Source organism: Callorhinus ursinus, unplaced genomic scaffold (genome assembly GCF_003265705.2).
Source record: "Callorhinus ursinus isolate GAN/ISIS: 27379988/994484 unplaced genomic scaffold, GSC_fseal_2.0 scaffold57, whole genome shotgun sequence".
In the NCBI taxonomy this organism is placed as follows: domain Eukaryota; kingdom Metazoa; phylum Chordata; class Mammalia; order Carnivora; family Otariidae; genus Callorhinus; species Callorhinus ursinus.
Window position 1 is genome coordinate 6,186,869 of NW_027397119.1, and position 15,201 is coordinate 6,202,069.

At 41.3% G+C, this 15,201-nt stretch overlaps 1 protein-coding gene across 2 annotated transcripts in view; it reads right to left on the bottom strand.

The window, feature by feature from the left end:
* The window catches only part of KLHL12 (kelch like family member 12), a 29,632-nt gene that overhangs the window by 2,662 nt on the left and 11,769 nt on the right, over positions 1–15,201 (bottom strand). For both annotated transcript variants that reach the window (XM_025855054.2, XM_025855052.2), the window contains 5 exons: positions 11,521–11,670; positions 9,959–10,073; positions 2,768–2,874; positions 1,466–1,661; positions 228–386 (listed from right to left, as the gene is read on the bottom strand). In XM_025855054.2, the coding sequence (XP_025710839.1) occupies positions 228–386; positions 1,466–1,661; positions 2,768–2,874; positions 9,959–10,073; positions 11,521–11,670 (727 nt within the window). The remainder of the gene's footprint in view (positions 1–227; positions 387–1,465; positions 1,662–2,767; positions 2,875–9,958; positions 10,074–11,520; positions 11,671–15,201) is intronic.

Genomic DNA, 15,201 nt, shown 5'->3' on the forward strand with positions numbered 1-15,201 from the left:
AATTCTTTTTTTTTTTTAAAGGAGTTTCAATAATCCAAAGAGAAATCTGATAGTACCCTATTTTGTGCTTCCACAAAAAAGATAAACCTAGCTAACAGAAAAGATACGAGGATAGACTATGATTTTAGTTGAAAAAAGTCTATGAACTTTTTTTTTTATAAAAAGGAATCACCCAGAGGTTGCCGCCTATTAAGTTCCCTCCCATCTCTGCCTCCGAGACTGAATACCTAGACAGTAGATGACTCCGCTGGCCACAACTAGTCCAGCGCCCTCTCGGGCTGTCTGCATATCTCCCAGCATGCTCCACTGGTCAATGTTTGGGTCATATCGCTCCATACTGGTATGACGCCTGCTTCCATCAAAGCCTCCAGACACATAGATCATATCTGCTCAGAATGAATGAATCATAGACTATTAGAGGATGAGAGATTTCTAATAACTCTTCTCTTTACAAATTCCCCACAAGTACTTCAAACGTTTGGGAACAAAAACAAAGTGTTTTTCATGGGTAAGTCAATTACCTGAGTATAGATAAGGAAGACATCACAGTTAAGACACCTCAAAAGATGGGGTGCCTGGCTGGCTCAGTCGGTTGAGTGCCCGACTCTTGATTTTGGCGCAGGTCATGATCTCAGGAGGATCGTGGGATCGGGTTCCATGTCAGGCTCCATGCTCAGCAGGGAGTCTGCTGGAGATCCTCTCCCTCTGCTCCTACCCCCCGCAACACCTCTGCTAGCGTGTGCACTCCCTCTAAAATAGTAATCTTAAAAAAAAAAAAAAAAGACATCTAGGGGCACCTGGGTGGCTCAGTCGTTAGTCGTTAAGCGTCTGCCTTCGGCCCAGGGTCCTGGGATCGAGCCCCGCATCGGGCTCCCTGCTCAGCGGGAAGCCTGCTTCTCCCTCTCCCACTACCCCTGCTTGTGTTCCCTCTCTCGCTGTGTCTCTCTCTGTCAAAATAAATAAATAAAATCTTAAAAAAAAAAAGTGTCTAACTTTGGTTTAGGTCATGATCTCAGGGTCCTGGGATTGAGGCCCTGAGACGGGCTCCCTGCTCAGCAGGGAGTCTGCTTCTCCCACTGCCCCTCCCCCCACTCACGCACGCACTCTCTCTCAAATAAATAAACAAAATCTTAAAAAAAAAAAAAAAAGACAGACAGACCCCTAAAAAGAATGGGGTCAGATGGAATCCTCAAAGACTAGCTGGAGTTGGAAAAAAAAACACAACTAGTGCCAGTTCTCCACTCAGCACACTGTAACATGATTTACCAACTCTGCTGTCAGTGTTGAAATATCCATTAATATTGAAAAGCTTTGGTAAGTAACATTAATATTTCCGAAAGCAAAAAGGAATATTTAACCTTACCAGTATCCTCCACATTTCACTCTCCTGCAAGATAACAGGAGAGGTATGAACCCTGATCCAGCCACAACAAAATGGAAACACTGCCCTGCACACCAAGCATACCTCCCAGAGTGGTGGCTCCAGCAAGGCCTCGTCGGACGTTCATAGGGGCTACAGAATACCAGACTCCATCCTCATCTGCTGTATAGTCTAGACATTCCACTGAACTGAGGCGGGAACGGCCATCATAGCCACCAATCACATAGATCCGATCATGTAGGGACACTGAAGCCACGTAACGTCTCTTACGAGTGATGCTCTATAGATTTAGGAGAGAAGAGGTACAAGTCGTTTCAGGCATGCAAGTCTTAGACTTTACCTTTTGCTAACCTTCCTGTTTTTATCTACATTCCTCTCCTTCACTTGTCACCATGAACCCTTCTTGAGATGGTGGTTCACCCTCAAGTGATCTCCAACTGCCTACTGAATGAATACCCTCTTGCTTATATAATGCTTTTAAAGATGCAACCCTTCTGGACATTTGCCTCTTTCCAAGGCTTCCAAAAAGTTTAATGTCTTTCCATTATCCAGTATCTGATTCCTTTCTAGTCTATCTATTCCAGGGCTAAAGACTAATATCCTTCTATAAGGCAGAAAAGTATCCCCAAAGTGCTAATCAGAGGGCCAGGGATCCTAAAAGTTAGGAGGATAGATTAAAAGCTTTCCATGGTTTCTGCGGTACCTGGGTAGCTCAGTCGGTTGAGCGTCTGACTCTTGATTTCAGTTCAAGTCATGATCTCGGGGTGGTGGGATCAAGCCCTGAGTTGGGCTCTGAGTTCAATGGGGAATCTGCTTCTCTCTTTCTCCCTTTCCCTCTACTCCTGCCCCCACGCGATCCCTCTCTCTCTCAAATAAATCAATCTTAAAAACAATTTCCATGTTTTCTCAGAATTATTATTGTTCATCCAGCACTAAAAAGAAACATGAAGGGAGATACAAACTTCAGACTTCAAGTGAACACTAGTTCAATTTATTATTAAATTATTTCAATTTATTATATGAATTATTGAATAATTATTACTCAATAATTTAACCCTGAGTTCAGTTTAATAGAGTGTGATAATAGAGCATGCTGGGAATTACACAGACAGCTCAGGAAGGTGCCCAAATAGTGGTGGGCCAGGTAAGTTTAATTTGACACAGGGCCTTTGATATTTCTGAAGTCTGATCTTCTACCTAAATGGTAAATATCTACTGACTGATTGATTGACTGATCTAGAACTGACTATGTGCATGACACCATTATGAGGAGCATCATGCAGTTACTAGGCTTTGCTACTTTTAGGGCTGGATTAGTTATGATCTAGAGTTAGGGACTGAAGACCTTTAAAATCTTTCCCCATGACTGGTTCCACCACTACTTACTGGCAAAAAGCTCCACTCCTGAGTCTTGGGGTCATATTTCTCTACCACATCGATGGGAGACTGCTGGCTTCCAAAGCCCCCAACCACCAGAAGCACTTCATTGGCTCCTGAGGACAAAGAGAGAAAAAGACAGATAGGTTACTTCACCACCCCAGGGGAAACGTAAGTAGAAACAGTCATAGGATTTTGTTTTATGTGGCGCAGAGAAGCAATCTGAAATAGGACATTCATCATAAGCTGCCTAACAGGAAATAATTTCTTCCTGAGGCTCTAGCTCTTGAGGACCTGGATCTTAAATTTCAAGACATTAAAACTCCAGAAGGCAAACTTGAACACACCACACCATTCCAACCTATCTAGATGACTCTGGTTGACATAAGTGAGGTTCTCAGTGAAGGTAGGGGGCTAAAGGAACTCCCGTCCCTTCTCAGCCTTTAAAACTCAAAATGAGAGTTTTTTGTAATGGGGAAAGAACATTCTCCTAACGTTGTCTCAAGAAAGTTAGAAGTTACGGTTTAAGAACCAAGTGATAGATTTTTTTTTTAAAGATTTTATTTATTTGACAGAGAGAGACAGAGCACAAGTAGGCAGAAAGGCAGGCAGAAAGAAGGGGAGAAGCAGGCTCTCCGCTGAGCAGGAAGCCTGATGCGGGGCTCCAACCCAGGACCCTGGGATCATGACCTGAGCTGAAGGCAGCGCGTAACAGACTGAGCCACCCAGGCGCCCCCAAGTGATAAATTTTTAAAAATCTCTTTAAATTTTTCCAATTTAGCCAACTTTATGACCATGCTCCCTGCCAATTCATCACAACTGCCAGGTAATCATAACAGTAGGCTTTTAACGAGACTTTTTTTCTACTATTTTCCCAAAGAAGGTATTTTGATGGCCTTTATATCTTCCCCTCTCCCATAAGGCCTTCTTGCGATAAAATATCTCCTCCTTGGGGCGTCTGGGTGGCTCAGTTGTTAAGCATCTGCCTTTGGCTCAGGTCATGATCCCAGGGTCCTGGGATTGGGCCCCGCATCGGGCTCCCTGCTCCGCGGGAAGCCTGCTTCTCCCTCTCCCACTCCCCCTGCTTGTGTTCCCTCTCACTGTGTCTCTGTCAAATGAAGAAATAAAATCTTAAAAAAAAAAAAAACAAAAAAACTCCTCCTTTGCCTCTTTCCAAAGAGCAAAGTCTTTTGAGAAAACCCTCCGTACATGTGCTCTACTAGAGCTCATGGAGAGATTGGAGCATTTTGTACAATTCAATTACTAGAAGGGCATTGAGGAGATCAAAGTGATCTCGTAAGTAACTGGACTTGAAAGAGCAAATGGAGTACCTTTAAACTGACAAAAACACAGATGCCCCCTCATGAATAATGGCTCTGAAAATTATAATCAATGGCTACTCTAATCACTAGGGAAAAGCAAAACTACTACTTTATAATGCTCAATAGGAAGTACACCACCATCACCGATGACGTGTTCTTGCTAAAAAAAAAAAATGAACCCGAATCTTGAAACTAACCAAGTCACTAGTCTAACCACCAGTTTATAGGCAATTCAGGGGACAGAAGAACATACTAAATGACACTACATGGATGCAATCAGCAAAATCCAGAATATGGGAAATTCTACAAGTCAAACAGCCTGGTTTCTTCAACAAATAAATTGCAAGGGAATACAAAAGTAGAAGGGAAAAACCTATGGATTAAAACAGACTAAAGAGAGATAGGAACTCAGTGCAACATATTGACCTTATCTGGATCACGACTGGGGAAACATAAGTATTCAAAAACAAAACCTGGGGAAATATGAATATGTCCTTGATATCTGATGAAAATAAATAACTGGTTGTGGGTTTTCTTTGAAGAGTGATAATGGCATTTTAGATGCATTTTTAAAAAGCTCCTTATCTTTCAGAGATATACATGAAAGCATAATATAGGGTGCCTGGGTGGCTCAGTTGGTTAAGCGACTGCCTTTGGCTCAGGTCATGATCCTGGAGTCCCAGGATTGAGTCCCCCATTGGGCTCCCTGCTCAGCAGGGAGTCTGCTTCTCCCTCTGACCTTCTTCCCTCTCATGCTCTCTACCATTCTCTCTCTCTCTCTCTCAATAAATAAAAATCTTTATTAAAAAAAAGAAAGCATAATATATATGGATGGAATTATATGCCCTAGATTTGCTTCAAAATAGGCCATGAGTTGATAATTGTTGAAACTGGATGATGGGTATGGGGAATCATTATATTATTGTTTCTGTGTGTTTGAACATGAACCCTTAAGTTTAACCTCATTAAAGAGGGCATCTGTCTTCTGTACTTGCCAAATAAAATAAGTGGACCCTTTTCCAAGGTGAGCCAGTAAGGTCTCAGGTGTCAGTTCCTTTTAGAAAAGCAAAGCATTTGAACAAAGGGTCCTTTCATACTATGCTTATTTGTGCATAAAATTCCTTCAAGCTGGGAGAGGCCACGACCACAAAGTATTTGCTTCTTCCTTGGGAGTATTATTCCCCTATTTGTCCCTTTCTTACAGCATCTCTTCTCTCCCTTTGACTTGAATAGAGAAGTCAAGCAATCCTATCCAAACACATTTCCCTTTATAGACAAATATGCTAGGGCGCGCCTGGGTGGCTCAGCTAGTTAAGTGTCTGACTCTTGATTTTGGCTCAGGCCATGGTCTCAGGGTTCTGAGATTGAGCCCTTTGTCAGGCTCCATGCTGTGTTTGGAGCATGCTTAAGATTAATTCTCTCCCTCTGCCCTCCCCCCAAAATAAAAAAAAAAATAATAGATCTAACTCTTTTTAAAAAAAAAAAGTGATGCTAGTGAATGATATCTGTATGGCTAAGACAATGAAAATACTCTGCAACTGAGAGGTATTTTAAATGCTTTGCACATTTAAAAAATTTCCACTGATTTTCAGCTGTAATTTCTGTTGCTTTATGTAATGCCCAGAAACAAAAAATGACAACAACAAAAAACCTAGGGGGAAAAAAACACTCTTTCTTGATAATGTGGTTGCACTCAGGCAGCTTTTGAAGGATGGGGACATAAAAAAAAAAAAAAAAAAAGGAAATATTTAGATTATGCTACAAAACCCAGAAAACTGACAGCACTTCCTCTTATTTCAAAGTTTCTCAGTAAACATTCTGGTAACTCTATGTCTACAGTGGGACAGGGACAAAGGTCTCAGTGTGAGTCACTCAATTATTTTATGGTTCTAAATGCCCGGGGCCCTAGACCACTGGTTCTGAAATTTCTTTGCCACGAAGGACTCTTTTCATTACTTTCCCAAGAGAGACCTTGTGTTCTCAAAGACTAGCTACTAACTTCCCCATTGCTGCTGGAGTTACATATAAGTGCCAATAGAGCTTTGGATAAGTATGAGAACACCACTGTTTTCACAATGAACAGATATTTTAGTCAATTCTGATTTTTTTTAAAGATTTTATTTATTTATTATTATTCTTTTTAGAATTAGGGGTGGAACACAGTTGTTTTTTTTTTTTTTAAAGATTTTACTTATTTCACAGAGACATAGTGAGAGAGAGAACACACGCAGGGGGAGTGGGAGAGGACGAAGCAGCCTTCCCGCAGAGCAGGGAGCCCGATGTGGGGCTCGATCCCAGGACCCTGAGATCATGACCTGAGCTGAAGGCAGACGCTTAACGACTGAGCCACCCAGGCACTTCTATTATTATTATGTTTTTAAAGATTTCATTTATTTATTTGACAGAGAGAGACACAGTGAGAGAGGGAACACAAGCAGGGTGAGTGGGAGAGGGAGAAGCAGGCTTCCTGCTGAGCAGGGAGCCCGATGCGGGGCTCGATCCCAGGACCCTGGGATCATGACCTGAGCCGAAGGCAGACGCGTAATGACTGAGCCACCCAGGCGCCCCAATTCTGATGTCTTTATTTAGCTTTGTCTAGCACGAAAGCCATTCTTTTTTTTGGAAAATTTGAGAAATAACTCGAGGATTAGTATAATTGTCATCCTTACTTGCATATTAACCCCCATTGGTTAAAAAGATTTAGAAATTGTATTTCTTGGGTGCCTGTGTGGCTCAGTCGTTAAGCAGCTGCCTTCGGCTCAGGTCATGATCCCAGAGTCCTGGGATCGAATCCCACATCGGGCTCCCTGCTCAGTGGGAAGCCTGCTTCTCCCTCTCCCACTCCCCCTGCTTGTGGTCCTGCTCTCTCTGTCTGTGTCAAATAAATAAATAAAATCTTAAAAAAAAAAAAAAAATTGTTATTTCTTGTGATTATAAAACATAAGTAAAATACATGATTACTGCTAAAAGAACTTAGAAATACAGACAAGTATTGTGAAAAACGTTTACCCATAATTCCACAACATGAAGACACATCAAAATATAAGAGATTATTCCCTTCCAGCCTTGTTTCTAAATATTTGTAAAACATAAATGGGACCATATTTATTGTACCCTGTTTTTATTTTTTATTTTTTTATGATTTTATTTTTTAAGTAATCTCTACATCCACACCAATGTGGGGCTTGAACTCACAACCCTAGGATCAAGAGTTGCCCCCCCACCTGTTTTATATTTAATTTTCCCAAGATATTAACAAAATCTTTTAATACAAAATTTTATTATTCTAAGGCATTTCAGGTGTTTGTAATTTGGGACTATAAACAATCACATATAGTCCTGTGATAAATATGCTTGAATATGAAATCCCAGTTATTTTCTTAAGACAGAAATGGGAGGGTTGCTGGGGTGAAGAACATGAACTTTTTATTTTTTTAAGATTTTATTTATTTGACAGAGACAGATATAGTGAGAGGGAACACAAGCAGGGGTGGTGGGAGAGGGAGAAGTAGGCTTCCTGCTGAGCAGGGAGCCCAATGTGGGGCTCAATCCCAGGACCCTGGGCCAAAGGCAGACGCTTAAGGACTGAGCCACCCAGGCGCCCCAGAACATGAACTTTAAAAAAAATCTTTTAATATACATTATAAGAGGGTGCCTGGAAGCCTGCTTCTCCCTCTTCCACTCCCCGTTTGTGTTCCCTCTCTCGCTGTCTCTGTCAAATAAATAAATAAAATCTTAAAATATATATATATGCATATATATATATATACACATGCATATATATATATATACACACACACACATTATAAGATGACTTTCTGAGGTTTAAACCAATTTATATTGCTATCAACACTATAAAGTCGCCAATTCATCCCACTCTCTGTAGCTGGATATTGTTTTCTAATCTCTGGTGCTTTGGTAGACAAAAAATTGTATTCATTGTTTTAATTCTTACTTTATTACTAATAAGACTATTAGTAATTAGGTTGAATTTCCCCCTTTATATTTAGTAGTCAATTGTACTCCCTCCTCCGTAAACTATACACTCAAGTCTTCAGTGTCTCTCATGTATTTTTATTATGAGCTCCTTATATACAAATGAGTTTAACTCTTTGCCGTGGCTGTAGCAAATCTACTTTCCTATTTGTCTTACAATGTTATGCATGATTTTTATTTGGTCAAATACACTGACCTTTTCCTTTGTGATTTCTTCTATTACTTTGTGCCTAGAAAGTGTTCCTCTCCTGGGAGAACTCCTAAATGTTTCAATGTCTTCAGACCCTAAGTTGGGGACCACTACTCTAACAAACTAATGTGAAAAGAGCTAGTGAAAGGAATGACTAGAAGGAAACCTGTTTGTTCTCTGCCAATGAATTGGGGGCGGGGGGGAACTTGTTAAGTCAGGTTTTCTCTTTATCATAAAGAAAGTATGTCAGTCAAAACACCTGAAAAAAACAGTACAAAAAACCACATTAGTAGAACCGAGGCATCTTGACAATGCCATTGTCATTACTGGGGGGAGGAGTGTGTGTGGACTGTGGTGTGCTGTTAGAGGACTATAGCAGACAGCCTGCAGGACTGCTAACACCACAGGTTTCAGAGACTACATTTCCACATGTATTGATCTTTAGCTCAGAAAAGGAGACTGTGACAAATTAGAAATGGCAACTTCCACTGTACCTTCTGTGAAAAAGTAATGGGTAAAAGGTAAATAACTAAGACAAAATCCCCACCCATTATTTGGCATGCTATTTTTATGTAGCTGTAAATTTAATTGTCTAATGCTGTATGCAGAAGAATCATTATCCTGGTAGCTGGTTTAGCAATCTCTGTGAAGAGAAATGGTAGAAGACATGATGGTAGGAACAATTTACTTCTGAGGCACTGACAAGGAGATGCTAAAATAAGAATCTAGTTGGAGACAGCTTCAGGATTTCTTTTACTGGAACTTCTGAAAAATAATCTCACAACTCTAAGGGAATGTAGAATCATATTCTAATCTCTCGAGATCTTCTCTGTATTTCTAGCATTTCTACACTGATGTACATTGACATATAGTACTTACGCCATTAAAAAAATGTAATGGGACAAATCATCATTCTACTTAAAGCGATCAGTAAACAGCTTAATTATCAATTAACACCTTCATATACATGAGTCCACAGTTAGATAAAAGCAGACAATAACAAAAAGAAAACAGCACCCCGTAGATCATTTATAACCTACAATAGTGGAATAGGGAGGGCAGGAAACGGAAGTGAGGGAGTATCTGTGTACTTACTACCTGTCAGCCACAGCGCCAGGCATCTTATACGTACCATGCCATTTAATCTCCACAGCAACCGACTGAAATAAGACATTAGTATCCTCACTTTATTTCATTTCATTTTTAAGATTTTATTTATTTGACAGAGAGAGACACGGCGAGAGAGGGAACACAAGCAGGGGGAGAGGGAGAAGCAGGGGAGAAGCAGGCCTCCCGCAGAGCAGGGAGCCCGATGCGGGGCTCGATCCCAGGACCCTGGGATCATGACCTGAGCCGAAGGCAGACGCTTAAGGACTGAGCCACCCAGGCGCCCCAGTGAAATAAAATAACTTACACTGCCTGATACTTGACAATTTAGAATGTGTTTTTACATACTCTATTCCATTTAATCCTCTAAACAGTTATGTGAAATAGATAGGGAAGGTATCCTTGGTTTGTAGGAGAGCTCAGGGTGGTGAAGTGACTTGTCCAAGATGGCACTATTACTAAAAGATTAAAAACAGGTCTGAAAGGGGTCTTTGTACTTACAGAATGTTCTTTTCAACTATATCATGCCACCTGGCAAGAGGAAGTTGACATACATCCCTTCCTTCTGCCGAGATGCCAGCTTACCTAGACGAGCCCTCGTCCTGGGTCCCTGCATCTGACTTCGCAGTTCAGGCCTCAGATGAAACTTCTTTGCTTCATCAACTAGATCCCTGCACTGTAAACTACAGCGGATGAAAGGCTGAAACACAGCAGAGAGCAGAGTGAGCCACAGGGGCCATGTCTTTAATATATGAGTATAAATGGCACACGTAAGAAGGAACTTTTTGATCTAGAAAACCAGTTCCAGAAGGGCTGCTGGTAATAACTATGCACTGGGTTTCCACAAATTAAGAAAACAATTTTTTAATAGACAATATTACATGGTTAAAAAATCAAATGACGTAAAAAGATATACTGAGAAGTATTCTCTATCCACCTCAGCACTAGGCATTAACTATTTTTGTTTGTACATCCTTCCAGTGATTACACAAACACAAGTAGGAAATAGCTAATAAAAATTTTAAGGGAAAACCAAAAGGCTTCTGTTAATTCCTGGGATGATAGGAAGAAGTAAATCTTGTCTGAAATAATTCCCCCAAGGTTCACAGCACTGTCACGATGCCTCTGTCTCCTCCTGAGGGAACTCTGTACTGGGCAGCTCTCCGTCACATCCCTAGATTCACTCCCCATCCTTCTCCACTCCGCTCGCTGGCTTAGGAGACTGGCCTACACGAAGTATGTCGTAGGGTCCCTAGGCTCTCTGGCTTCTGGCTGGGCTCAACCAATGAGGACCTCCAGAAGAGCTCAGAGGGAGAAGGCGAGTGAGGCCAGACTCCCTCACTGCAGGGTGAGTGGTGAATTTGGGATTTCAGTCTCCTGAGTCGGACCCGAGAGTCTGCATTATGAATCACAACATAAAGAACAGACATGATGGCTGTATGAGTTGTTAGAAATTACAAATATGAGAAAAAGTTTGACACGTGATACTAACCAGCCTGCAACTTTTCTAATATGACCTGGAAAACTGTATGTAGTTAACTCCGCAAGAGGTCTGGGACTGGGCCAAAAGAAAGAATGCATTCGCTGACCTGGGCTTTACCTATACGTTAAACAGCAGTATTCGCCCAAAGTATGATCAGGGTGAATCGGTGATATACATGGTAGAAATTATGAAAACATACCACACACAAAGAACCTGGGTTGGAAAAACACTTTTATAAATAAACACAGTATAACCCAAATTGGTATTAAAATGCATCAAACTACTTTCACATTGATATCACGAGAGGTCAAAAATAGACTTGATAAGCAAAGCATCTTTTTCAGGGCAATCTGGAACAACTTATGTTTGATGGAGAAGGGGACATTTATCATCTCATGTTGCTTACGTAAAACACATAGGGGCATATAAAACAACAAGACAAGAAAACAGAAAATTAAACCACAGATTTCCATTTCCAGAAGGCTGACTTGCCAAGCAATTGTGTGGAGACTACCTAGCACCACCCTCTCTCCTCTCTGGCATTCCTAGACAGGCTAACTTGGGAGGCTCTGTGCCTGTATTAAAATAACCAATTTTGAGTACACAATACTAAGTTCCAAGAGATATTCAAGGTTTTGGATCCTGTGTGTTTTGCATGCCTTACCTCAGCATCTATTACGTCTGTGATGTACCTGGGGGTCAGCAGGGGCATCCGGACGTACTGTAGCAGGTCAGGCAAGGATTCTTCTCGCTCCTTCTTGGCATGCTTCACCCAGTTGATGACGGCTTCAAAGACGGGCTCTTCAGAATCCACCTATAAGTGTATAATTACACATCATGGAACTCTGCTTTTCCAATTATCTCACAATCTCAGAAAGTAACTGTGCTTACTTTCTCCTCCCTGTTCCCCATCCCCTACACGATTATTTCCTCCCTTCCAGAAATAGCTAAGCTCTTGGGAAAACAACCCTTGCCCACACAACTCACTAAGACCAGCCAAAGAGCTGCAGTAAAATTGGGTAAAAAATCTGAGATAGTGCCTAATAAACCATTAGTCACAAGTTGGCTTTTACTTCAGAAGTTTTTCCATTCCTGAATTTTTTTTCTGGCCATTTCTGAAACTTTACAGGGGGAGGAGGAATCCGTTGCCCTATTCAAAACTGGCTTTTTTTTTTTTTTTCAAGTAAGCTCTATGCTCAATGTGGGGCATGAACTCACGACCCTGAATCGAGAGTTGCTTGCTCTACCAACTGAACCAGGCAGGCACCCCCAAAATTGGCTCTAAAAATAACTTGTGTTCAAGGAAAGAAACAACAAATGTTGGAGAGAACGTGGAGAAAGGGGAACCCTCTTACACTGTTGGTGAGAATGCAAGTTGGTACAGCTACTTTGGAAAACACTGTGGAGGTTCCTCAAAAAGTTAAAAACAGAGCTACCCTATGACCCAGCAATTGCACTACTGGGCATTTACCCCAAAGATACAGATGTAGTGAAAAGAAGGGCCACATGCACCCCAGTGTTCATAGCAGCAATGTCCACAATAGCCAAACTGTGGAAGGAGCCGAGATGCCCTTCAACAGATGAATGGATAAAGAAGATGTGGTCCATATATTCAATGGAATATTACTCAGCCATTCAGAAAGGATGAATACCCAACTTTTGCGTCAACATGGATGGGACTGGAGGAGATTATGCTAAGTGAAATAAGTCAAGCAGAGAAAGTCAATTATGATATGGTTTCACTTATTTGTGGAACATAAGGGATAGCACGGAGGACATTAGGAGAAGGAAGGGAAAAATGAAGGGGGGGGTGGAAATTGGAGGAGACGAACCATGAGAGACTATGGACTCCGAGAAACCAACGGGGGGTTGTAGGGGGGAGGGGGGGGGGGGGGATGGGCTTGCCCGGTGATAAGTATTAAGGAGGGCATGTATTGCATATAACGCTGGGTGTGAATGAATCATGGAACACTACATCAAAAACTAATCATGTACTGTATGGTGACTAACATAATAAAACAAACAAACTAATTAATTAAAAATTTTATTATTAGCAAAGCAAAAAAAGTAAAAAATAAAAAAATAACTTGTGTTCATTAAGTGCTGTCTAATGACCTCCAGGATTGCTCCCCAACTCCTCCATCCAAGCCTGTGAGGCAGGAACTTCTCTTACATCATTATGCTATAATGCTAGTTTCCAAATAATTGTTAATTAGCATCTGAACAATTACCATTTATCAGGCACTGTGCTTTGAGACGATATATATAATTAATCATTTGGGGAGTGTATCTGTTCTGAGATACCTTTCAGAATGTGACAGTGCCTAGATAAAGACATCATTCTGTGAACTTTTCCCAAGAACTGAAAATAGAGAAAATGTTTCAGAACATTCATTCATTGGATTTACCAAACACCTACTAAGTGCCAGGCCCAGGGCTGGAAGCTGGTTATACACTGGTAACAAATTAGACATGAACTTTGCTTTTATGTGGGGAGTTAACAGTAAAATGAACAATCCCACTTTGTCATTATATACCATGTAGGAAAAGTACAGGGGCTATGAGATAGAATAACATGAGATGTTCTAATTCAGATTGATGGGTCAGAAAAGGCCTCCCTGTAGAAGAAATACATTTCAATCTGATGGATGAGTAGCACTTAGCCAGGAAGAGTGACAAAGTACTCCAAGGCAAACAGAAGAGCACATGAAAAAACCCTAGAGCTATATTGTCCAATATGGTAGCCACTAGCCATGTATGGCTATGTATGTTTACATTAATTAAAATTAAGTGAAATTAAAAACTCAGCTTCTCAGTCACACTAGCCACATTTCAAGTGCTCAACAGCCACACAAAGCAGGTGATTAGCAAACCGGACGGCATAACTATCGATCCTCCCCATCTTCACATGATGGTCTACTGGACAGCACTGTCCTAGAGCAAAAACGAACAGACTACAGGCTGGTGTAGTAGAATGAATGAGAAAGGGGAAGAATGGTAAAAGATCAAGCTGAAGAGGTAACCAAGGGCCAGCTCAGAGAGAGCATTAGAAGACTGGAATTTACTCTAACAGCAATGGGAAACCACTAAAAGGTTTCAACCAAGCTTGTGATATGATCATACTGATGTTTTAAAGATTGCCCTGACTACCATGGGTAGAACAGTGTAGAAGGACCAAGAGCTGGGATACCAGTTAGAGGCTCCTCTGGTACATTAGGCCAAAGGTGATGGGTGCTTCGGGGCGCCTGGGTGGCTCAGTTGATTGGGCGTCTGCCTTCGGCTTAGATCGTGATCCCCAGGGTCCTGGGATCAGGCCCTGCATCAGGCTCCCTGCTCAGCGGGGAGTCTGCTTCTCCCACTCCCCCTGCTTGTGCTCTCTTTCTCTCTGTCAAGTAAATAAAATTAAAAAAAAAAAAAAAAAGCGATGGGTGCTTAGACTATGGCAGTGGTGACAGAAATTTATGCAACAAATTTTACGGGAGGTCACACTAACCCAGCCTACTGATGGATTAGATGCAGAGGAGTGTGCAGAAGGCTGTCCACAATTTAAAAAAAATTTTTTTAAAGATAAGAATGACAAGCTCATAGTTGTAAACAGCTACACGCTAGGCTCTGATATATTTTAGGTTTAAATTAGATTTATCAATTTATAATGGGGTTTTTCAATGATTGGGGCAGAGATCCCTGATCTTACTGAAGACAGAATAAATTAGCACTGCAGAGAAACAGCTAAACTGGGAGGAAAAAAGCCCTACATTAATGCTTCACTATGGAGAAAAATTTCCCCCTAATAAATTTTCACAGAGAACTATTTCATGTATCAGGCACTGATAATTTAATGAGCAGAATGGCCCTATGCACTAAGCATGACTATTATCTACAGAAGAGGAAACCAAAGATTAGTGGTCAGGTTAACATGTGTCACATGGCCAAAATAAATCCCAGGATGATTCTAAAGCCCATGTTTGTTTGTTTTTTATGATTTTATTTATTTATTTGACAGAGAGATAGCACAAGTAGGCAGAGTAGCAGGCAGAGGGAGAGGGAGAAGCAGGCTCTCCACTGAGCAGGGAGCCGGACGTGGGGCTTGATCCCAGGACCCTGGGATCACGACCTGAGCCGAAGGCAGCCGCTTAACCAACCGAGCCACCGAGGTGCCCCTAAGGCCCATGTTGTTTTAACCAGTACAATATACTGTTTCCCATTGTGTTAAATACTATCGTTTTATATAATTCAGAGGAAGTATTAGTTGGGGAGTAAAACATCTGGTTCCTCTTTCTGGCTGGTATATGGAAGAGGAAAAAAATGTGCCATTTGCTGTCTTTCCAGAAAAAAAGACAAGTCT